This window comes from Lepus europaeus, chromosome 7 (assembly GCF_033115175.1).
Source record: "Lepus europaeus isolate LE1 chromosome 7, mLepTim1.pri, whole genome shotgun sequence".
NCBI lineage: Eukaryota > Metazoa > Chordata > Mammalia > Lagomorpha > Leporidae > Lepus > Lepus europaeus.
The window spans coordinates 64,147,685-64,170,360 of NC_084833.1; the positions used below are offsets into that span (position 1 = coordinate 64,147,685).

General features: G+C 60.0%; 1 protein-coding gene across 2 annotated transcripts; it reads right to left on the reverse strand.

Annotated features, from left to right (window-relative positions):
• Positions 1–231: 231 nt before the first annotated feature.
• On the reverse strand, positions 232–22,419 carry CHRDL2 (chordin like 2). 2 transcript variants are annotated; one of them, XM_062198255.1, is made up of 12 exons: positions 22,338–22,419; positions 14,298–14,410; positions 11,022–11,115; positions 9,243–9,385; positions 8,871–8,964; positions 7,575–7,633; positions 6,151–6,322; positions 5,353–5,547; positions 4,970–5,143; positions 4,131–4,185; positions 975–1,067; positions 232–322 (listed from the first exon to the last, which is right to left on the reverse strand). In XM_062198255.1, exons 1-12 carry the CDS (start codon positions 22,417–22,419, stop codon positions 232–234), a joined length of 1,365 nt encoding a protein of 454 aa, XP_062054239.1. The 2 variants fall into 2 exon arrangements, with proteins under 2 accessions (XP_062054239.1, XP_062054240.1); XM_062198256.1 differs by lacking the exon at positions 4,131–4,185 and having other exon boundaries at positions 243–322.
• Positions 22,420–22,676: the final 257 nt, after the last annotated feature.

The window sequence follows — 22,676 nt, forward strand, 5'->3', positions numbered from 1 at the left end:
CAGCCCTGGCTCTGGTGCCGACTCACCGTGAGAACTGAGGCCAGGCTCTGCCCCTCTGGGTCTCAGTTTTGCCCCCTGTAAAATGGGAATAACCAGACCTGCCATGCAACTTGCCAGGAGAGCACACAGAACACTGGATATGAATTTAGCAAGATAGGGTTAAGGGTATTGCAACTTCTTATTTATTAATATATAATAACAAAAAACGATAAAGCTCGTATCTGCAGCTCTCTAGGTCTTTGTTATAAAGTCTTGGTCGCTTTGTCTGGACTGGCCGTGACCTTCAGCTCTGGGGTCTGGGCTAGGAAGATGTTCCAGTGGCCTGCGTGGGAGAAGGCAGGAGAGAAGGGGCAGTGAGCGCGCGCACATGCGCAGCAGGCGGTGAGTGCCGGCCGGAAGTGCTCAGGGTGGGAAGAAGTGTGACGGCTGCCATGTGGAGCCCACGGGGAGCCCAGAGGAGCGCGGCCCCCGGTACAGTGCTGGCACATGGCCCAGTCCTCCAACAACTCGTGCTGGGGACTGGGCCGGCCTCCTGACACCTGTTGGCCATTCTCCCATCTGTGTCTCCCCCTACCCCCACCCCAAAGCCTCCCCTGGGCCCACCTTCCTGAGTGGCATAGGGCAAATTGAGGGCGGCAGGAGAACCATGCTAGGAGAGCTTCTACGACAAACGCTGCAGTAGACAGAGCGTTGGCAGCACTGTTTCCGAGACTCGGGACACCCCCCCCCCATAGCCACGCCCCCCACCCCCACCCTGGAGACCAAATCCAGGCAGCTCTGCTTCAGCTTCCAGCTCCCGAACCGAGTTGGGAAATCTCTGGCCCAGACGCCCACTGGATTCCTGTTCTGGGAACTGACGTCTGTGGCCCACGGCCCTCCCCCCCAGCCCCCCCCCCCCCCCCCCCCCCCGCCTCCTGCCCAGCAGCTGGGAGCTCCCCGCCCCAGGCCCTGCTGCCCACAGCCCCAGGGCCCACCTTCGTGGGTGCCGCTGAGCAGCCGGAAGTTCTGTGCCTCTTTCTGGAAGTCTTGCTTCCTGACTCTCTTGATCTGAATCAAGTGGAAGATCCCTGGGGACAGAGACAAGGAGCAGGGTGGGCTCCACACAGGGCTGCCCAGCCACCTCTTCCCTTCCTCGGTTCTCAGCTGACCCCAAATCCTGTCGGTCTCTCCCTTCTGTCCTGCCACCCAGTGCCCCCTCTCCTCACCAGAGCCCCCGTTGTCCAGCCTCCCTTTCACTCACCCTGATCCAGCCACACTGCCCTGTCGGTCCCCCGCCCAGGCCCCCTGTGGCCCTCTGTGACCCTGCTATCACCAGCGTTGTCTGCACCTGCGCTCGCCCTGCTCCCCTGCCTCAGCGCAGGGAGGGAGGGGGCGGTGGGAAATGGAACAGGCAGAGAAGAAAGGAGGAGGAGAGGAAGGAGGCCATCTGACTGCTCAAGCTTTTCTCTGGGCGTGGAGCATCTGATACAAACCAACAGGCAAGCTGCTTCAGAGCCCAGAGCCCAGCGAGTGTCAGCGCACAGAGCCTAGCCCCTGCCCCTGCCCTGCCCCTGCCCCTGCCCCTGCCCCAGCCAGGAGGCCGAGCCTTCACAGACACCGGCGCCTCGGCTGGCACGCCTTCTACCACTGCCTTCTTCTCCTGGTGCTCCAGGTGCGTTCCTACTCCTCCTCCAGCCCACAGCTGGGACATCTTCCCTGGGGACCCACAGCTTCTGTCTGTGTTGGTACCTATTTCTCACGTGCCATCATTGGAACTATTCCTGCCACCCCCACCGGACTGGGAACTCCTGGAGGCCTCCCCTGTCTAGGCCCCCTAAGCCCGGCCCATAAAAGGCATGGAGAATCAATGAATTCCTGGATGAATGGACAATGGGACAAATAATATGTGGACCCAGGCTAGGCCAGGCCAGGGGAAGCGAGATGTGAGCTGGACCCTCTGATGTTTGCATCTCCTGGGGAGCTGCCCACTGGCACCACACGTGGCACAGAGGCCCTTAGCACATAGGCTGGAGGCCATACCAGCTGTTGCCCACCAAGGTCCCCGGCCAGAAAGAACAGATGCAGCCAGCAAGGCTTCTGCTGGACAGGCCCTGCCTTCAAGAAAACCCAGAACTGGCCCTGGGAGTCAGAGTGGGACCCCACAGAGGGAACAAACAACTCTGGTCCTGGACTGAGTTCCTGGAACCAGGGAAGGTCCAGCCCTGTCCATGGGACCTCAAGGACCAGGACGTGGAAGAAACTTAGGCCAGCGGCCCAGGGCTACATCACCGTGGCAGGCCTGAGGCACAAGATGACATGGGGATGGGGCTTTCTGAACAGGCCTGCAACTCCCCAGGACACAAATATCAGGGAGCAGGTGGCGGGGTGAGGGTGCGTCCTCACGCTGTCCTCTGTAAGGTGTAGTTGAAAGGACTGGGCCCCTTGGCCCACAGTCAGGAGCTACTCTGAGCACCGTGGCTGTGTCCCCTGCCCTCTGAAGGGCTGTGCCAGGGCTGGGGCAGCTGGCGCTGTGCAGCCCCACCGCGGAGCCTCTGCTCGCCATGCAGCTGACCCCTCTCTGGGCTGAGCCAGCTCCGTGTTGGAAGTGGATGGCCGGTCTGGGAGTGGGAGTGGGCGCATGTGCTGTCAGCAGTCAGAGGGCATCGGGGGCCTGCCATCCAGACCCCTGAGGTCCTCTGTCCACAGCTAATGACCCCAGGCCAACACACTGCCCACACCTGTGCCTGGCGCCGGCCCCGTGATGGAGCCTCCGTGGCACAGCTTTCTGCGTCCCCCTGGTCTCTGCCTCCACTCCTGCGAGTGAGGGGGCAGTGGTGCTCCCCACTGATGGCAGCCCGGGGAGTGTCGCCCTGCAGAGGCTGAGGGACAGTTAGGCACCCCGCAGGGTCAGGAGGTGAGCGGTGGGGCTGGGCGCTGGTGACGGGATGGTGGAGACCAGCACCGGGAGAGTGATGAGTCTCAGCCTCACTCCCTTTCTGCTGGGCCTGGTGACGATGAGACTGGCCAGGAGCTACATTCTTGCATACCCCGGCCTCCCTCGGCCACTCCTCAAAAGCTTAAGGCGGTTCTGGGGACGGTGGGACTTGGGTTTGATTCTGTTTCACGGTTTAAGCTGTGTGACTGTAACTCAGTCATGTGCTCTCTGAGGCTCAGTTTTCTTACCTGCAAAACGGGGACATTAAAACGTGGCCTGTAGGTTTCTTATGAGAATCAAACGTGGTGCCTGCTGCACACCCATCACAGAGCACAGGGCCCAGGAGCGGCGTCGGGGTTGGAGGCTGTTGCTGCCCGCCCGCCCACCCGCCTCTCTAAATCGCAGAGGGCCATCCTCCACGGAAGCCTTCCCTCCCAGAGAGCTGCTGCTGCTAAGCCGTGAGCCCTAAGGACAGGGCTAGGCCTAGCACCCTCTGTGGTCCCAGCACCTGCTGGGAGCAGGGGAGCGGAGGCAGGCCCCGAGCAGACACGCAGCCAGCAGCTAGCTGTCCAGTGACTGATGGACTCTGAAGACTCAAAGCAACCGAAAGGGCTGTCTCCCGTTCCCCCGGCTGCTAGCAGAATCCCCACCCCATCCCACCCCCTCCCCTTGGAGCTTACTCCCCACCCCCCGCCCCGCCCTGAGGCAGCAGGCAGGCTGGCAGTAGCAGAAAGTTCTTCCTCTCACTGACTTGGAACCCACTCCCTGCTGTTGTAACCAGCTGGTACGGCAGGAGGGGCAGGGGCTGGACCCGCGCCACCAAGTCTAACCCTCCAAATGCCCTCGCCCCCAGCGAATGGAAAAGAACACAGAGGCCCAGAGATGCGGAGAAAATGCCCAAGGCCACACAGCTAAGAAAAAGCAGAGCCAGAATTCAAGCTGGCAGCACTGGGCCCTCAGCCCAGGTCTGCCAGGTCCCAAAGGCCCTACTTGCTGCCTGACCCTTACGGTCACTGAGATCACGGCTGCTCCCTCTGCCTGGGCCAGCCCTTCAGCACCGTGAGGCCGGCAGTGCTGTCCCTGAGTCTTCCGTCCTCCGGGCTGAACCGCGTCACTCTCTTCGTCCATCCTCCTACGACAGGGGGCAGGGCAGAGCAGGGACAGAGCCGCATCTGACGCCACAAGACAAGGGCTCTAGCTCCCGTCCTCCACTTACTGGCTGTGTGGCCTTGGGCCAGGCACTTCACCTCTCTGAGCCTCAGTCTCCTCATCTGTAAAATGGGGACAATCATTCCTAACTCTCAGGATCACGGAGGGTCCAACGAGACGGCGCACGGGAAAGCACTCTGGGGGCTCTCAAGTGCTGCCCACATTGCCTGTCACTGTCACCGTCACCATGGCTCCCTCCTCCACTCCCCCCACCCCCAGCCAAGCCCCTCCAACGTGACCCTGAGCACTAAGGCAACTTAAAGGGTTGAGTCTGGATCACGGCTTCCTGTTTTGCCCTACGCGGGGAGTCTACCATTTTTTTTAATACAACAAGTGCCACAAAACCAAACTCTTGGCAGTTCCTGTGTCGGGGAGAACCCCTCCCAGCCTTCAGCTTGTAACGCGGGCAGCCTATCGCACAGGGCCTGTTTCTCCATGAGAAGTGTACTGTGACGTCGACTTGGCTTAGAGTGGCAGGTGCCGCCGTTCAGAAAGGGGGAGGTGAGACAAGCCGCCGCCCTCCCGCTTTGGGGATGCTCTGAAGCCCCTCCCCACTGGGGAGATGGCCCTTCCTGGGCCAGAGATCCCACCACCCAACCGGCAGCCTATTCAATTCTATCAGCGCAGGCTGTGCAATGACCCCTTCCCCCAGGAGAGGGAGCACTTCCAGGCCTTGGCACAGCAGCCTCATCAGAAGCAACAGAGAATCCCAGACTGAAACTGTCGCCTGCTTTGGCCTCAGGGACTCCTACACCTGGAGGGGCGGCCAGAGACGCCTGGTCAACTGGATGTCCCTAAGGCCCCTGTGGGGTCGCAGCCCAGGAAGGGGGCGTGGCCAGCACTCACCTTTCACCAGCCTCCAGAGGTAGATGTCCACCTGGTCCAACGCCTCGTGCTCCAGGGCGAAGCGCCGCAGGCTGTCTGGGCTCGGGGAGATGGCTGTGTGGACGAGGACCCGGCCCGGCGTCTTGGGACACCTGCTGAACCTTACGTCGCTGTGGCCAGGGTCTGCCTTGTCCTCTGGGAGAAACAAGCAGCTCGTGAGGACTCGGTCTACACCAGCTGCCCCTCTTGACAGTCCATTGTTCTGAATGACACGATCCGGACTCCATGTGCGCCCAGAGCCTGTGAGTGTGTTGCTGTCACACCGGGCAGGGCCCTGCATGCATGGGTCCTCAAGTGCAGCTGTGAGAGCCCGGAGCCCCCCTTCCCCCAGCACCCCTCTGCACCTGGGCAAATCTTGCAGCACTTCCCAGCCACCTTCTCGGGACGACCGCAGGGGTACTCGGTGGGGCAGGTCACACGCTGGCAGTCCTGGTGGCCATCCTGACAGGTGCACAGGATGCAGGGCAGGGGGCCGAAGGAGCGGAAGGCCGGGTGCCACACCTCCCCGTGGGAGTAGGTCTTCCCGCCATGCACGCAGGCTGGCAGGGGGAGGAGAGGAGGGCAGGTCTCAGCCCCCCCTCTCCCGGCACCCGGGGCTGGGCCAAGCCCAGCAGGAGCCTGCTGCATAGGGAGGGACCTGGCCTGGCAGGTCCCTCTCCCTCCACTGCCTTTTACAGTGACCCATCTGTAAAAGGGGAGCTGGGACTCAGTGCGCCCGGCTCCTCCTCCTCCACTGGTCAGGCGGCCCTGCAGCAAGGCTCCTGGGCGCCCCCTCTGCGGCCATGGCTGCCCACCTCCATCGACCCCCACCCCCACCCCCACCGCCCTGCTCGGCTCCCTCCTTCCTCCATCAAACAGTTGCCCTCAGCACTGCCTTGTATGAAAGCTCCGTCTCCTCACGTCTGTCTCCCGCCCCTCCGTCCCGTCTTCCCCGGGCACCGGCACAGGTGGCCCCGCTGCAGGACTGCCTCTGTCTCAGCCCTCAGCCTCGGGGTCCTGCACACCTGAGTGCCTTCAGTTCCCATGTCCCAGAGTCCACGGGCTCGTGGCCATGTTGGGACTGGGGAACTGTTGAACTGCGCAGGTGGCCATCGGGGCTCCTCCTCCCCGCCTCCCAGAAGGGAGCAGAGCCCGGTCCCCACCTTTCTTATGCTTCTCCTTTAGCACAATCTTGACAGTCGTGCTGCCTGCCCCCTTCGGTCGGAAGTGTCGAGGGAGGAAGCCCAGAGGGGGGCTGAGGCCCGGGGTGGGGGCCGGGGTGCCTGGGCCTCTCTTTCTCGCGCCATCCCCCGCACACGGGTCCTGAGACTGTCTCTGCAAGTGGTGGGAAGGGTGCAGATCACTAAGTGAGCGCAACAGGCTGGTGGCCGAGCAGCAGGAGGCCTGGCGGTGGACACCTGTGTGACTTCCCAGGGAGGAGGGCACGGCTAGGGACAGGGAGAGCTGGAGAGGGACCTGGAGATCCAGCCTCTCGGGCCTTGGGCTGCTGGGGACGGGGGGACACACAGGGTGCTGTGGTGCTGATCTGGGACACGGAACTGATCAGGGCTATTTAAGAGCACACAGTGACGACCACACGGACATGGGGACGGACAGGAAGACCCAGGGACAAGAGCCCCTCCCCTGTGTTGCAGGTCTCAGCAGCGGCTGGGGGCGGGGCTGGCAGTGATAGCAAATGTGTACGCTGAGGGCAGCCGCCTGGGGCAGGAGCTGCACACAGGTCAGTGTCTGAGGGTCAGGGCAGCCCTAGGCCATGGGAGAGGAACAGGCTGGTTGGTGGCCAAAAGCAGGGCCAGCTTCCTCCCTTGCTGACCCAACGTCAGCATGTCTGTCCCGTGGCCACTCCTGCCCTGTTCTCTGATGGTCTGGAGTGAGCCCACGAGGGCTTCCACAGTGGACAGCGTCCCAGGTTTTCTAGCGGGCCCAGCGGAAGCTCCCGGGTGATGCTCTCCCAATACTGCAGAGATGAGAAGGAACTAGGAGCTCAAGCCCCGGCGTGTGGCCTGCCCTGGTCAGCAGGTGGCCGACCCTCAGCTGCCTGGGGGAGAGGACAGGCCTGCAGGGCAGGTGCCCCCCCCCCAAGGCATGATGGGCCTGCAGCCCTGGGGCAGCCCTGGGAAGGGGAGTCCATTCTCCAGCCCCCCAGAGTCCAGGGTCGAGCTATTCCCATGGCAGCAGCACAGAGAACGCACAGGGCTTCAGGGAGCTAGTCCACTCCTCCCTCACATGGGGTGGGACAGCCACAGAGGGGCCAGAGAGAGAGACTGGGACCACAGAGCCTCAGGACCGGGTGCAGAGCCTGTGTCCTTGAGAGGCCGTTCTCGGGGCACCGCGTTCCCGGCAGCGGCTGAATAGACAGCAGGCGCAGCCAGACACAGGCTGCATGGAGCAGCGTCCAGGAAGCCGTCTGGGGCCTGCGCCTGCCCTGCCTGGTGCATCAGCCAGGACGGGGGCCGTGGCAGGAGGCTAGGGGGAGGGGTGGCTTAGGCAGTAGACCCAGGAGCAGGTGCAAGATGAGGACCTCAAGCACTGCGCCCCAGCCCCAAGCAGGGCAGCCGGCACTCACCGCCCCATGGTGTGACGACTCCGCTGCGGCGTCCTCAGCTGGCTGCTCGCTCGCCCCATCTGCAGATGCGAGGGGAGCCGGGGTTGGGCTCAGGCCCCTCAGCCTTGCTGGCTGTGACCTTGAGGCCACCCCGTCCCCTACAGCAGGGCCCTTTGCCCTCGGTGGGGACTTATTCCCACTATAGCCTCCCTCCCTTCATCCTAGTTGGTCAACAAAGTCCCTGCCACTGGGGTGCTGCCTCAGTTTCCCCACACTGACCTCGTGGTCACTATCAGGACTGAGCCACTTGGCTGAGCCACAGCATCTTGCTTAGCCCTTAGGTAAAGGTCTCCTCTCTGGGACACTAAGCCATGCCCCTCAGCGCCTCCTCGGATGGTGCGAGGGAGGGCCCAGAATCCCATCGCTGGGGTCCCCCCACCCCCACCCAGGGCCCTGCCCTCCTGGCCCCAGCCCCCTGGGAACCAGCACACAGAAGCCACCAAGCCCTGCGGCTGACACCCCAAGCAGGCTTCTGTCCCCAAGAACCCAAACTTAGCCCAGCTGCTGGTCATGCCAGGGGGCCACCCTCGCACCACCATGGAGTCAGCAAAAAGACCCAGGACTAAACTGACATCACCAGACTCCTGGTCCAGTGTGCCTTCCAAAATGCCAACATCAGATGGTACGACCCATGCAGAGCACTCCCCTGGGCCTGCCTCCTCCGGGAAGCTTTCCTTGACTGCCCCAGCCCACAGAGACCAGAACCGCTGCTTCATCCAGTTCAAGCCAGGTCTGCCCATCACCAGCCCATTCCTGGATTCTGCTTGACAGATGTGCTCTGAGCCCCAGCTCTGGGACCTGCCTTCCTCAGACCCCCCTCAGGTGCCACTTTGGGTCCTGTCAGCCTCATTTGATGGCAAGGACTCAGTGCCCTCCACATGGTGCAGCTCCCAGCCCCTCTCCTCCTGCCTCCCCACTGCCTGCTACTCCCAGAGCTACAAGCACCCACGCATGCGTGCACAACAGGAGGGTGTGAGGGAATTAACTGCCTGGGGTGCACTTTTGATCAGCAGGAGGTAGTGGCCATGGAGAGCAAACCAGTGGCACTTGGTGTTGCTCCTCTCTCCTTCCCCAACCCTCCCCCCATTCCTGCTCCCTGTGACTGCAATTAAAAAGAAAGAGTGACACGTCAGCTGCCACCACAGGCCTGGAGGAGGGAACGGTGTGCACCATGCTGGCTGTCCCCCAGGGCTGCCCTGGCTCACATCCCTGGTGGAGCAGGGGGGTAGGCGCCATCAGTGTTAGGACCAGACGCACCTGTGCAGGCCTGACAGCAGGAGTCCGGCAGCGGGAGGGGAGCTGGGCAGCCGGGCTCGGGGCAGGTGGTGAGGCCGCAGTAGACCTGGCCCTCCTAACAAACAGAGCACACGGGCTGGGAAATGAGGTCTGATGAGGACCAGCCTTGGGGCCTAGGAGCACCCCCTTCCCTGGGAGCAAATGGCTAAGGGGGTTTCCCCTGAGGCTGGGAGGGGAGGGAGCAGCAGGGGGCCTGTACCTCCCCACTCAGGAAGCTCAGGAGGGGGTGGGAGCCCAGAGAAGGGTCGCCTGCACCCCTTCCCCCCAGCCCCAGTCCCCCCCACCCCATACGCTTGCCGTGCCGGCTACCGGGACGCCGGCGGGAGGCCTTACGGTGCAGCTGCACACGACACACTGGTTGGGCAGGCGGGCAGGGAACAGCTCGTGGGCACTGAAGATCTCTCCGTGCTGGTACGTGGTCCCGTTGTGCTGGCAGGACTTCGGGGCAGCCCGAAGCCCAGAGGGCGTGTGGGGTTCTGCAGATGGGGAGAGCCAGGTGGAAGAGGAAGATGAGGAATGTGCCAGATGGAGCCGGCCGTGTTTCCGCAGACTTTGCACCTTAGCCCTTCTTGGTGTTTTAATTTAGCTCCGGCCTTGACCCTGGGCAACCAGCTGAGAGGTCAGCACTGACACCGCCTCTGACCGCTTCACTCCCTTCCACCGCCCGTGTCTGAGCTGGGCTGATGTGAGCGAGAGGGGAAGGCCGGAAGCCCAGTTCCCACGGGCCTGACTCAGTTCATTGTCCACCCAAGCAGCATCCACAGAGCACCTCCTAGTGCCAGGCACTGCTGCGGGTGCTGGGGATACAGCAGGGAACGAAACAGAGTCCCTGTCCTCACCAAGCTGCGTTCCAGTGCAGTCAGCTGGGAGCATCCCTCTGCTGTCCCGGTGCTGCGTGCAAACTGTCACTCACGGGCCACGGCCTGCCAGTGAGTCAGTCCAGAGAGAAGCCCCTCCATCATCAGGAAGCCCGCCCTCAGTGGCTTCTCCATGAGCAGGGACACCACACTAGGCACTGGAGTGGATGAGCAGTAGGGCTTAGGCCCTGCCATCAAGAATCTCACAAGCCCCTTGGGTGCCTGCAGTGTGAGGTGGGCCAGGGTGGGCACAGGGCCCCTGTGTGGCTGTGTGGGGTGGTCCTGGACCACTTTTGAAAGGGGCCCAGGCTATGCTACGTCTTGCAGATCAGGTATAGCCAAGCAGGCAATGGGACAAGGGAAGGGGAGAGACAGGGTAACGGGCATCTGAGGGCGGAGAAGGGTCCCAACATCAGCAAGGAGGAGTAAGGAGCTCTGGAGTGAGCTTCAGACATGTGGAGGAGGCACGATGATATTGGGAACCAGGAATCTCTGTGACCCAAACCAGAGCCAAGGTCAGGTCCCCACTGGGCTCCCAGTGAGAACATCGACACCCGTGCACGCACCAGGGAGCCCTGGCTCCAGCGCCTGGGGCTGAGACCCAAATCTGAGTCCCTCTGTCACCACCTCCTTGATGCATCCTTCCACACTGATTCTTCTTTCAACATCACCCTGGCTTCTGAGCTGGCCTCCCCTGGCTGCCCCTCAGTGGCCTCTTGGTTAGGCCAGCTGCTCCTCAGTCCCTCTGTCTCTCTCTGTCTCTGCCTCTCTCTCTCTCTCTCTCTCTCTCTCTCTCTCTCTCTCTCTCTCTCTCACCTCCATTCCCTGGAATCCCAGGCTCAGGGGTCCTTGGAAGCTTCAAATCATGGAATCACAGCTATTCAGGGTAGGGAGGCAGAGACCCTGAATCTCAGCACTGGAGGAAATCTCGGAAGACAGGCACCCACACTCCTGGTCCCCCCACCCCCAGCCCCAGGGGCTTCCAGCTCTGGCCAGAGACAAGTGCCTAAGCATGACAGTCCACAGGCCACACACACCTCTGTCCCATCAGCTACTTCACAGCTTCTCCCCACCGCCCCCCACCCCATTCTGGCTGTGCACATCTATCTACTTAAGACTGACAAGTTGGCTGCTCCTCCAGCCCTGAGTGCACCTGTTGGGTAGAGACAGCCTCTCTCCTAATAGAGCCTTGATCAGCAGGAGGCCAGCATCGGGCGGGATGCCAGGGTCACTGGGCAAGGGAGAGACTACTTACCGACACACCTGGGACAGCACTGCTGTGGCTCCGTCACGGGCTGGGGGCAGTGGACAGGCGGGCAGTGGAGGCGGTAACAGTTCACATGGGCACTCTGAGGGCGACACAGGGATCAGCCCTGCTTCCCAACAGCCCCCTTGCCTCCCACCTGCACCTGTCCTCTCCCCAAACCCTACCCAACCTGGGAACTCTGCACTTGCTCTGAGCCTGTGATGAAATTAAAAATGGCAACCACGAGGTGCCTGGTTCCTCCCCTTCCTCCTGCCTGTGAAGGGGGTCTCCCTTGGCTCACCCACCTGTGGCCCTCCCCATCTTGGAGGGGGTGTCCTGTCTACTGATTTGCTCAGGTGTTGCAGAAATACCCATGAAAGCCCTGAATGGCTCCAACACTGATCTTGGGGCCTCATGCCAGTGTACCTGGGGGCTTTGTTCTTTTACAGAGTGATGATCAAGACAAGAACGCCACCCATGGTGACCAGGATAGGACAAAACCTAAAAAGCTGGCATGAGGAAGACCCGGGGCCCTGTGAACCCACTCCCTGAGTCTCTAGGAGGTTTGTGGGTGACCCTAGACAATGCCTTTGGAGTGTGCTGCAACAGAGAAGGAGAGGCCCGCTTTTCTGAGTACGGCCACTGAGAGCGAACAGGGCAGAGTACACAGACGCAGAGCTGAGCGCAAACAGAGAGGCAACGCTCCAGGCACAGTGCATCAGCCCCTCCTAGGCCTTCCCCCGGCCTGCTCTGTCCTCTGGGACAAGCTCGCCAGCAGCCAGCATCGGGGCGACCCCAGAATTCCAAATGCATTGTCAGCACAGGGCTCCGCTGCAAGGGAGCACCTGCTACCATGGAGGAACGCCAAGCGGTGAATGAGAGCAAGGGGAGGCAGACAGAGGCGTCTCTGAGATGAACGGAGCCAGTGTTATCCGAAACCTTGATGGTGGTAAAGTTTGTTTCCAGACCCCTGGCCCCCACCACCTGGTTCCTTCCCACCCCGCTCTGCCCACAGGAGGTCTCCCAGAGGCAGCCGAGTGCCCCATGCCAGGCCTACTGGGGTCACGGCAAGGGCTCACCGGGCTAAGCACATCACAGAGGCTGCAGAATGGGTCTGCACTCCCCCAGCACCATCCAGAGGCCCAGTACCCATGGGTGCTTAGGAAATGGAGGGGGGGGTGAACTGAGGTCTTCCTATGTGACAAGCATGGGGAGTGAGGGACAGGGTCGCCTGAAGACTTAGAATTCTCTCACTCAGGCCGTGGAGGAGCCACAGGGGGGGAGCAAGATAGAGATGAGGGTGGGGATGGCAAGGCACACAGTGAAGCCATGGCAGCCCACAGGACCTCAGGAAAGGCCCTGCTATGGTTTATCGAGTGGCTAGTAGGCAGGGGGTTTATTTTATAAATGATGATCTCCCTTTATCTTGTCAACTACCCTGGAGGCGGGTCCCAAGGGCCACTCTGCTGAAAAGATCTTAGGATCATATGGCACTGGGGGTCAGGGCCCTCGCACTACCCGCCGGGCCGAGCTGGGTTCCTCATCCCACGACACCTGCTCCACGTGCCCCGGTGCCAGGCCCTGTCCCGAGCATAGCAAGACACAGCTTTGGGCACCACCGACCAGGTTTCTGTCAAGGTACTCATATCCTAGCAACAGGAGAGTGACCATAAAGCAGCAAATGAGTAGGGATGGGCCATTTCTGGATGTTAGACTCCTGACATCCACAAAGCAGGCTGGTGTGACTGCCTTAACAGGAGCCGGCTATTGGGGTAGTCCTTGTAAGGGGGGAGGGGTCACTTGTGAACAGCGAGGATCCAGTGCAGAGGACCTGGGCGGTGGGCGGTAGGGCTGGGGGCTGCAGTAGAGAGGGCAGGGAGGCCATGAAGCTGCAGAGCCAGGCAGGAGTCAGCCCAGGCACGCCACCCGCAGGGAACAGGAGCTGGAGGGTTTGAAGAGCAGAACCACGTGATCCATTCTAGGTTCAGAAAAGATGGCTCCTGCCGCTGTGTGGAGCGTGGGTGCAGGGGAGCAGGGAGGCCCTTTAGGAAGTCCAGGTGGCTCAGGTGACAGACTGGGGGGACGCAGTCATGACGGCGGGGAAGGGATGGACTTGGGACACTGCAGATGCCGGCAGCAGGCCCTCGGGTTGAGGACGCTGTGTGTGTGGGAACTCTGGGGCAGGAGACGTGGACCTGGCCAGGTGCTGCATCTGGAATGTTCCGTGATGCTTCCTTCCCCTTCTCTGACGGTATGTCATCCATTTTTTCTGAAAAGGCTGACCCCAGATGTGCTCGGGAAGAACCAAGGGGATGAGAAGGTTCCCATATGTGTCCCAGTCCTGGCTGGGGCCAACACAGTGGAAACTGGGGAACCACAGGCCAAGACCCCAGGAGGAGTGGGCAGGTGCAGGCTGTCCCACCCCTCTCCACCTCCCAGGTCTCCTCAGGAGCTGGTTTCTGCTCCTACCCCAGATGCTTCTCAAGGCTGCTCTTGGCTGGGTGCAGGGTGAGCTGGGCTGGCTCCAGCTGGACAACAGCTACCCACTTTCCTCACGTACCAGCACCCACACCACGGAAGCCAGGGTTGTCCACACTGCACCCTGGGTGCCTAAGCTAAGGCCAAAGGGTTTTCATGCCTCTTAAGCCCCTGCACCCTCTCTCATCCCTCCCATCTTCCTACCTCTGGACCCACGAGGTCTGCTTCAGACCACCTGGCTGATTGTACAAGCCCCCGTGAGGGTGCTAGGGGCAGTGGCATGGGAGGTGGTGACAGAGCCATTGTCTCCGCCCCAGGGAGTCTTAGTAAGCATCGTGCTGGGGACAAGTGAGGATCCAGCTAGACCTGTTCTCGGGCTCAGTCTAGGAGGGGCCGTCAGTCACTGACAGCCACAGACAGCTGGACCCTGGAATCCCAGCCAGGAGACAGGGACAGGGAGACACTACCTCCAGGCAGGGTCATTCGTCCATGGGGTTGTGGGTCAGTGATGGCAAGGGAACAAGGAATCCAGAGGAAGGAGTGGAGGGAAGAGGCTGGCGGGAGTGCGAGCTGGCAAGGAGGCTGGGATGAGAGACTCAGCAGGTGGGACCTCCCTGGGAGGGGTGCGCTGGCCATCAGCTCCTATAAAGTCACCCTGGTAACAGAGTGACTGCTGACAGCACAACTCCATGGGGCCTGGCTCCAGAGTGCCCAGTCGCCCAGGCTCAGGCTGCCTCCCCCCTTTCAGGAGTGAGTTCTCCAGAGGTTTTCCAGACATACCTGACACAGGGGGCCAGAGGAACCTACCTCAAAGCAGGTGCAGCGCAGGCAGTACATCAGGCCTTGGGGCTCCAGGTAGGGGTGCCAGCTCTCCCCAGGGGAGTAGCGCTTCCCGTGGAAAAGGCAGAACATGTCAGGGCCTGGCAAAGCAACCCGTGTTCTGTTAGTCCCGGGGTGCTCCCAGGGTTGTGGGGGCATTCTCCCTGCCTGAGCTCCTGTGGCTCAGCACAAGCCATGTGCCCAGACAAGGGTCTGTTGAATTAAATGAGATGGAAATACGAGGCTCATATTGACTGTCTTCTCTGTACGTAAGTTACGTAGATCGTTCACATTATTGGTTTTTAAATTTTTATCTATTTGAGAGGAGAGAGAAAGAGAGAGAGAATTTTCTTCCATCGGCTGGGTCACTCCTCAAATGCCTGCAGGGCTGGGCCAGGCTGATGGCAGCAGCTCAGTCAAGACTTCCCATGTGGGTGGCAAGGGCCCAGCTGTCTGAGCCTCACCCGCTGCCTCCCAGGGAGTACATTAGCAGGAAGCTGGAATGAAAAGCAAGCAGGCGGGCACTCACACTCAGGCACTCGGGATGAGGACGCAGGTGTCCCAGTGATGATGGCTTAGCCCTTAGGCCTGCACGAGCAGTATCATTTTGGGAATTAGATCATGTTTGCAAGGTGATTAGCGTGCTCAGTTGCTGACATCTGGTTGAACACTATTATTAAGACAATTACAGAAACAATCACAAAGACACTGCAAAATGGACATCCCGATCTTCTGGAATAGCTCTGGGATTGTTACCACAATTACGAGAAAACCAAAGCTTACAGAGACCAAGTAATTGGAACACAGGCTGTGAGCTCCTCTGAGCTCTCCCCAGCACCTCTGGCTTCTGACCTCAGCCTCTCAAGCCACACTTCCTGGTCCCCATTGCCTCTCCTGCGTCCACGTGGCCTAAACTGTGTGTTGCCTTTCCCTCCTCCCAGCTTTCTAGGGTCGAGCATCCTGGCGACACGGGCTCTCACCCCTCTGGATCCCATGCTCTCTGACATTTGCACCCACAGAATCCTTGGGCAGTCACAGCAGGGCCCAGCAGGGGCGGGGCTCACCTACAATGCACCGGCCCCTGGCTGACAGCTCCAGGGAACAGAAAGGAGCTCCTTGACCATTCCCAACTATGAGAAAATTTTCTTTTTAAGAAGCAGAAATGAGTCTCCCTCTGTCTCCTCCCACTGCTCCCACTCTGCCCTCATGGGCATCCAGGGACAAGGACCTGAGGCTGTTGTCCCCATGTCTGAGGACTGCAGGGACACACTGAGTGCCCCCAGCGTGGAGGAGCCGTCACACAGCAGATCCCGCTCCCTGCAAGCCGGCTGGCCCGTATCAAATGAGCTGTGTTTATCTCTCAGCCTCCACTGGCAGAGGGTGGAACACAGGCCCAGCTGGGGTGCCGGTCAGAGCCAGCCCAACTCTCTAAGGAGTGAATAATGTCTTTCTTCCTTGGTCCCCTCCCCCTTCCAGGGAGGGGCCATTGCGACACCGCCACCACCTTAGGTCTCGGGCTGTTGCTGAAGACAGCCTGTCCTACCTTCTTTGGGGCGGCCCTGAAGCCCTGGCCCCCATGCCAGTTGGCAGCCCATCCGGCTCACCGCCTGCTCAGAGCATGAAGCCAGGGAGTCTCAGCCAATTCCTAGGCCAGGAGCCCTCCCCTGCCCCCACCAGGCGACCTGGCAAAGGCTGAGAATGTGGGGGGCCTGGCAGGAGGCCTCTAGTGGCCACAGTCCCCTCCCCACCATGCCCTCCAAGGTGAGAGGCGCAAGGAACTGTGGCACTGCCTGGAGGTGAGTGCCCAAGGCCAAGCCAAAACCAGGCGGGAGGAGGAACTGCCAGGCGGCAGACGGCCTCGGTTCCTGCAGCCCTGGCACTGTACCTGGCCCTTGCGCACGGCTGGTGGAAGGAGTGCTAGCTCCTTGAGCTGCAAATTCACTGTGTGGCCTTCGGGACTATCCTTTCTGCCCTTCTCTGAGCCTCCCCTTTGCAAACTAAGGGGGAGGGCAAGTTATGATCTCCTCAAAGGCTTCCTACATATATAGGTTACAAATCTAGGACTTTGAGGTGCTGAGAGTCCTAGGTGCTAAGGTTCAAGAATGAGAATTCCATGTTCCTAAGAGCCTCTATTTCATCGGACTGGAAAGCTTCTAGAATTGGATGGTGTTGTGTGTGTGGTTCTAAGATCTGATAATCCCAAGACTCCACGACTTGTGGATGTGTGGATGGCCCCAGCCGTGCTGGCTCCTGGGCTCCAGGGTCCGTGCAGTGAGCTTCCAGCAGCCGCTGGAGCTAGGCTGAGTGATGTGGGGGGTGGGGGGTGACTCCTATCTCCCTCCCTTTGTCCTCGGTGGCCTGTTCTGCTTCTCCTCCCACTCTGCCACCCCTTGTCCCACCATCCACGTCTCCCTCCATCCCTCAGAAGCCCAGTGTTCTGCTCTCAGGACCTTGGGAAATCAGGTAGACTGGAGTTCCGAACATGGACTTGGCTTTTATGAGCAGTCTGAATTTAGACAAATTACTTAACCCTTTCAGATCTCTGTTTCCACTTCTGTTAAATAGGTCTAGTAACAATCTCTACCAGTCAGGGTTATTGTAGAATCAAGTTAGATAATGCATATAAAATGCCTAGTGCCTGACACATACTAGATGCTCAATTAAACAGAAAAAAAAGGCCCCAAACCCCAAATCTGGGCACTGACTTGGAGCTTCCTTAATAGTCTATTTCTCATGGTATCTCTTTTACTCCCAGAATTCCATGTGGCAGTGCCCAGGGTCCTATTACTGAACATTGTCTGACCCACTATGGGTACCTCTCCCAGGGCTTACATAGAGGGGCACCGCCCTCATCCTGGGGCTCCCTGCACTCGTCTAGCCCTACTTGCGACCCAGACCAGCCTCCATCAATCCCACTGTGTACCCGCCCAGTCCTTAGCCAGGATGTGAGATGCCAGCAGTTCAGACAGCTGGGGGAGAGAACCAGAAGGTGAGAGCAGGCTGGTGAGAGAGAGCGGCAGAGGCTCAGGAAGGCAGGCAGGAGAGCCACGGAAACGCTGTCCACGAGAAGTCACGTGGCCAGGTCTGCAGTTAGGATAGTCACACAGGCATGGAGAGTTGATCGAAGGGTGACACCAAGGGCACAGAGACCAGAGACAGGCTGATGTGGGCACAACACTGGGCCCAGACCAGTGGCCAGGATCAGGAGAGAAGCAGCACGGACAGCAAAAGTACAGCTCTGAGAAATGCTTCGTGGACACAGCAGGAAGCCTTTGGAGCAGGGTGGCTAGGAGAACCAGCTAGGCTATGGGCGGAGGGTGAAGGCACAGGGGGGAGGGTCGGAGAATTGGAGCTTAAACAGGTGAACGTGGTGGCCCTGTTTCCAGCCTCCCTCCTCGTCGCCGACCGTCTCCCTGCTCCACCTCTCACCCCAGGCCCCTCCACACAGGCCGGTTCCCTAGCCTGCAGCGCCTGGCCCCGTCTACAGCATTTGACAAAACTCCTTCCGGTCCTGCAGAGGCCGGAGGCCACGCCCTCCTTCCAGTGCGGCCATGGCAACCTTCCGGGCCGCTGCCTTCCTTCAGAACTCAGTTCCGACCTCTATCGCGTTCTCGCCACAGTGGGTCAGAAGTACTTGCTAAGTGGGGTTTTCTTCCTCACTAAGCCGTGAGCCTCTCAGAGCAAGAACTAATCTCGCTGGGTTTTGTGCTCGATACGAAGTGCTAGAGGGGAAGCTGACCGGCGGTCCCGGCTACGAGGCCTCTTCACTGCATCAGGGCGAGCCAGCTCCCCTTCAGCACGCTCGCCCTGGCCACCCAACAGCAACCGGCCTCTGACCTTCCCTAACCAGCTGCCGGCCATCTGAACTCCCAAACCACCTGCCAAGCCAAACAACAACATGTGGCAGAAAGGTCGGCAGCCTGGGGCAGCTAGGGGAGGAGCGATTCCATGATCCTTAGGTGGCAGTCAGAATTTCCAGACTGTTCCCAACCAACGTCATTCCCGCAGTCTGACTTGAAGCTTTCACGCTATGACGAAGGCTGGTAGAGGGGTCAGGTAGGCGTGCGCTGTGTGGAAGGGAATCCATTCAAGAGGAAGCAGAAAAGGCAGCCAGAAAGAAGCTTCTGGGCTGGAGAGAGGCTGGCCAAAGCCCTGAGAATGGAGAGACGTTGAGAATTGTGGCTGGCTTGTCCCCAGCCTGCAGGAACTCAGCAAAACTGGGTGAGCCAGGCTGCTCAGGAATGTGAGAAGGTTTACATCTCTTGCCTCACGCCCACACAGCCTCTCTTCTCCTCTCTCTCTCTCTCTCTCTCTCTCTCTCTATTTATTTATAGTCTCCTCTTCACACAAACAAACTTGCTCTGCTCGGAGACATAAGCTGTGCTCTGGGCCCTGGCACCCAAAGTGGGAGGCCTCTTAAGGGAATCAATGGCTGAGCTGTGCAACCCAGGCAAAGGGACCGCTCTTCCCTGAACTTGACCCCTTGTAGGCTGGCACGTGGCAGCTGTACAGGAGCACAGGGGGGCCTCAGAGGAGGGGGCTGTCAGACCAGAAAAGGTGACTGTGTCACCTGCTAAGTGGCAGGGCATGGGAGGGATGGCTTCTGTGATGCCTGGGACATCTTGTACTTGGATCTGTAGCATCTCAGAGAGCAAAGACCTCAGAGATGATGTCCAGTCCCCTGGTCTTAAGTAGCTGGAAACTGAGTCCCAGAAAGGAAGCAAGACTTGCCCAAGGTCACTAGCTCCTGTCAGCACCAACTCCAATGTCAGTCTTCACCTGGGAGGATGGTCACAGGGAGGCCCACCCCTAAGGGACAGGACTAGAAGCAATGGCTTTAGCTTGCAAAAAGAAGGATTCAGCTGAGCTATAAGGAAGAACCCCTGAGAATGAGAACAGGTAGTAGAAGATGGCCATGGAACAGCCCTCTTGGGGATAGGGCCCTGCCCACAGGCAGGGGGAAACCTCAAATGATCTCTGCACAGCACCTCCCAGGGGCACCACCCTCACCTGGTCCAAAGGATTCTTCAGGGATCCAAGGGATTCAAGCTCCCTCTCTTGGAGCCCGGCGCCGGGGCTGGCGGCTGGGGGAACTTGAGAGGCCAGTCCTGACAACAGGTGCAACAGCTGGAGCGGTTGCACAGCTGTTGCTCCAGCTCGGGCTCTGGCTCCTACGCCTGCAAGCCAGGGAGTGAGGCAGAGACCTCTACTGGTGGAAGAAGGGAGTTGCAGGACAGCCCAGTTGGAGACAGGGGCCTGCAGAGCAGGACTTCAGGCCTTCTTCTCCCAGGTGTCCCCCAGTGCCTGATGCACATCTAGACAGCCAAATTCAACCTAAGCTGGCCACAGGGCAGGGTCTTCCTGATGGATACCCACTGTCACAGGACCCTGAGCACTCCTGTCTGGCAGGGCAGGAGAGCACACACCATTCCTCGACTCACTTGTCCAAAGGTCAGGGTCGTGAGAATCAAGGCCACAGCATCTTTGGATCTTAGAGACTTAGAATCACGGCTGTTAAAGTCGACTGCTCCTTGGGGATCATCCATGTGTGTGCACCCATTGCACTGTACAGACACGGGCAACCTGCTCTGCTCGCAGTGGGGATTGGTGGCAGAAGTGGGGCTAGAGCCCATTCCAGTGTGCCCTCTGCAACACATCACACCAAAGGGAGCCCCCTCCCTGCCTCAGGCTCACTCCTAGGATCTGGGATTCCATCACTATCAATTCCCATAAGTCACAAAACCCTTGAGGCAATGCAGAGGGATCAAGGTTTTCACTTGGCAAATGACTCCCTTTGGGGAGGAAGAGAAAGCAGAAGCAAGCCAGGCATGTAACAGGGGCAAGAAGTAAGGGGAAAGCACAAAAGAGAGGCACTGGCGAAGGGAATGCACTGGGGAGGGAGTGAAGTCAGCTCCTCACCCCACAGCGGGGATGGGCGTTCAGAGCAGCCAACATCACTCGTGTCTGTGGCTTAGCCTGGCACTGGGGTCAGTACCAGTCAGTGGCCAGGTCAGGGACCCAGCCTGGGTAAGGGCTCAAGCCTGGGGGTGGAATCGGGGTCCAATCTGTGGTCAGAATTGTAAGGTTAGGGCTTAGCCTCTGGCTGGAGTTGAAACTCGGTCTGGATTGGAATCGGGGCTCAAGCTACAGCTGGAAGCAGAGCCTGCAAGAGAACCACCTTGGCCTGAAGAGCCTTGTTCTGTAACTGGGGAGCAGGCAGCCCCCCTGTGCCCCAGGGCCTGGCTCCTCCAGAGGCTGGCTCCACACACACCAGATTTCCCCCTGTTGGCACCACTTCGGAAGGCATCTAAGAAGTCACCAGGAGACTGAAGTCACTGAAAGGAAGACCAGGGCCTTCACAGGAGGCCTTCGGAGAGGATCCTGGCACAGGGCTCTTTCTAGATGCAAAGATTTTCCGTGCAAGACAAAATGAGGCCCAGAGAAGGGAAGGGAGTTGTCCCAATTCACACAGCCAACAAGGGACACACCGGGGTCCAGGATCCAGGTCTCTGTTCTGTTCTTTAATCAATTTACTGTGTGACCTGGGGCAAGTCACTGCCCTTTCTGGGCTTAGTTGAACTGCAAAGATCAGGAAATTGATGGCAGAAGCAGAGGAGCTGCAAAGGTGAATCTTCTGGCTCTGACATCTTAGAATGACTTTTAACACTGCCCGCTGAGCATCAGTCCTCCTCACTGTAACTCAGCAAGTCCACCCCAGGTCTCTTCCTCGCACGTCTGGAGCTCTGTTTCAGAGATGGGCACTGGCAGAACCCAGTGGAAGGTACAGAGGCCAGTGTAGGCAAGAGGAGGGAAGACGAGTGGCCGCGGTCACCGGGCCGGCTGGGGAAAGAGATGTGCCCTAAGCAGGGTGTGAAGGGCTGGCAGAATATGAGGTAGAGAGGTATAGCCAGGACATGAGCAGTCCTGCACCTGGGACTGACTCTAGGCCATCTTTCCAAGAGGCATCAGGGCAAGGCCATCTGGGGGAGAGCTTGAGGGCTAAGGACACGGTGCCAAGTGGAAGGGCGGCAGGCATGGAGGACGTCCTGTGCTCAGTCTCTCTTAAGAAACAACAGGCAGGTGTTAGGAGGAAACCCCCCTGGGGTTCCAGGAGGAAGAGGAGACATTCAACACATTGCCTCCTTTCAGCCTCCTAAGAGCCCTTCAGGTTCCGTGTTAGAATCTTCCTGGGGCAGAGAAGGACACTGAGGCTCAGGGCAGTTGTGACTTAACCAAGACTCACACAGCGACAGGGGCCAGAGCCAGGACTTGAACCCACCACTGGGCTCTTTCCACTGCTCTCATTTGCTCCAATGCAAACCTCGCGACAGCCCTTGGACTTTTACTGCCATGTGACAGATGAGGAGACTGAGGCTCGCACACCCACCTCCCGCCAGCCAGCGGGAGTGCGGTGGGGCTGAGTGGTGTCCAGCCCCAGGGCTCCATCAGGTGCCCGCTGCTCCCCAAGTCTCCCAGTCTACACATCAGAGTTCCTTCCAGATCCTGCGCAGCAGGGGGAAAGCAGAGGCTCCGGGACCAGGGGGTCCTGGCTTCGGATGGCTCCCTCGCTCTAGCAATGCGAGCAGGTTCCTTCCCCTTCCTCGGCCCGAGCTTTCTCACCTGAGTGTAGTGAGGATCGAAAAGCAGAAGAAGAAAAAAAAAAAAAAAAAAAAAAAACAACCCAGGACAACCTCTTAGCTCTTTCCTTCTTCGCAGGGGCGTCCACAGCCACTCCGCACTCATCACACCCCTTACCTGCAGCCACACGCACCCGGCGCCCTCCTAGGACAGCCCTCTGCCTCCAGCGCCCAGCGTGCTCAAGTCCACGGCTGCAGCCCCCTCAAGTTTCTCCCCTTGGTTCCCCCCGCCCCTCTCCCCGGACTCACCGGGCCATCCTGGTCGCTGAGGAGTCGCCAACCCTGCCGGCACAGGTGCTGCCTAGATGGCCGTCAGAACGGCCCGGGGGAGTCCCAGGTCCCGGGCTCGCGCGCAGCCCTCCCTGCCCACCCAGCCTCCGCCTCTACTCACGGGCTCGAGCCTGGGAGTCCAGGGGGAACCAGAGCAGCGCGAGTCCCAGCAGGGAGGGCAGCACCCTCACCTCGGGAACCATCCTTCCTGGCCCGGGCTCGGGGCGTCGGCAGACAGCGAGGGGAGACTGCCGAGGCGCCGGGGCGCGCCTTGCGAGCGCCGAGGCAGAGCCGGGGCGGTGAGAACACGGTGGAAAGAGCCCCCCGAGCGGGGAGGCAGAGGGGCGCGCAGGCGGAGGACCGGCCGGCCGGAGCGGCCGCAGCGGGCGGCTGGAGAAGGTGCGAGGGAGCCGAGGCGGCGGCAGAGCGGCGAGCGCGGGGGTCTGCGGGGCGCGCCGCG

Coding starts and splice junctions, on each gene's coding strand:
- CHRDL2 (XM_062198255.1), bottom strand. CDS start 22,419: ATGGTTCCCGAGGTGAGGGTGCTGCCCTCCCTGCTGGGACTCGCGCTG. Junction 11,116..14,297: donor TGCGCTGCACCTGCTTTGAG/GTAGGTTCCTCT, acceptor TGTCGCCCTCAG/AGTGCCCATGTGAACTGTTA. Junction 5,144..5,352: donor GTGCTGCAAGATTTGCCCAG/GTGCAGAGGGGT, acceptor TGTTTCTCCCAG/AGGACAAGGCAGACCCTGGC.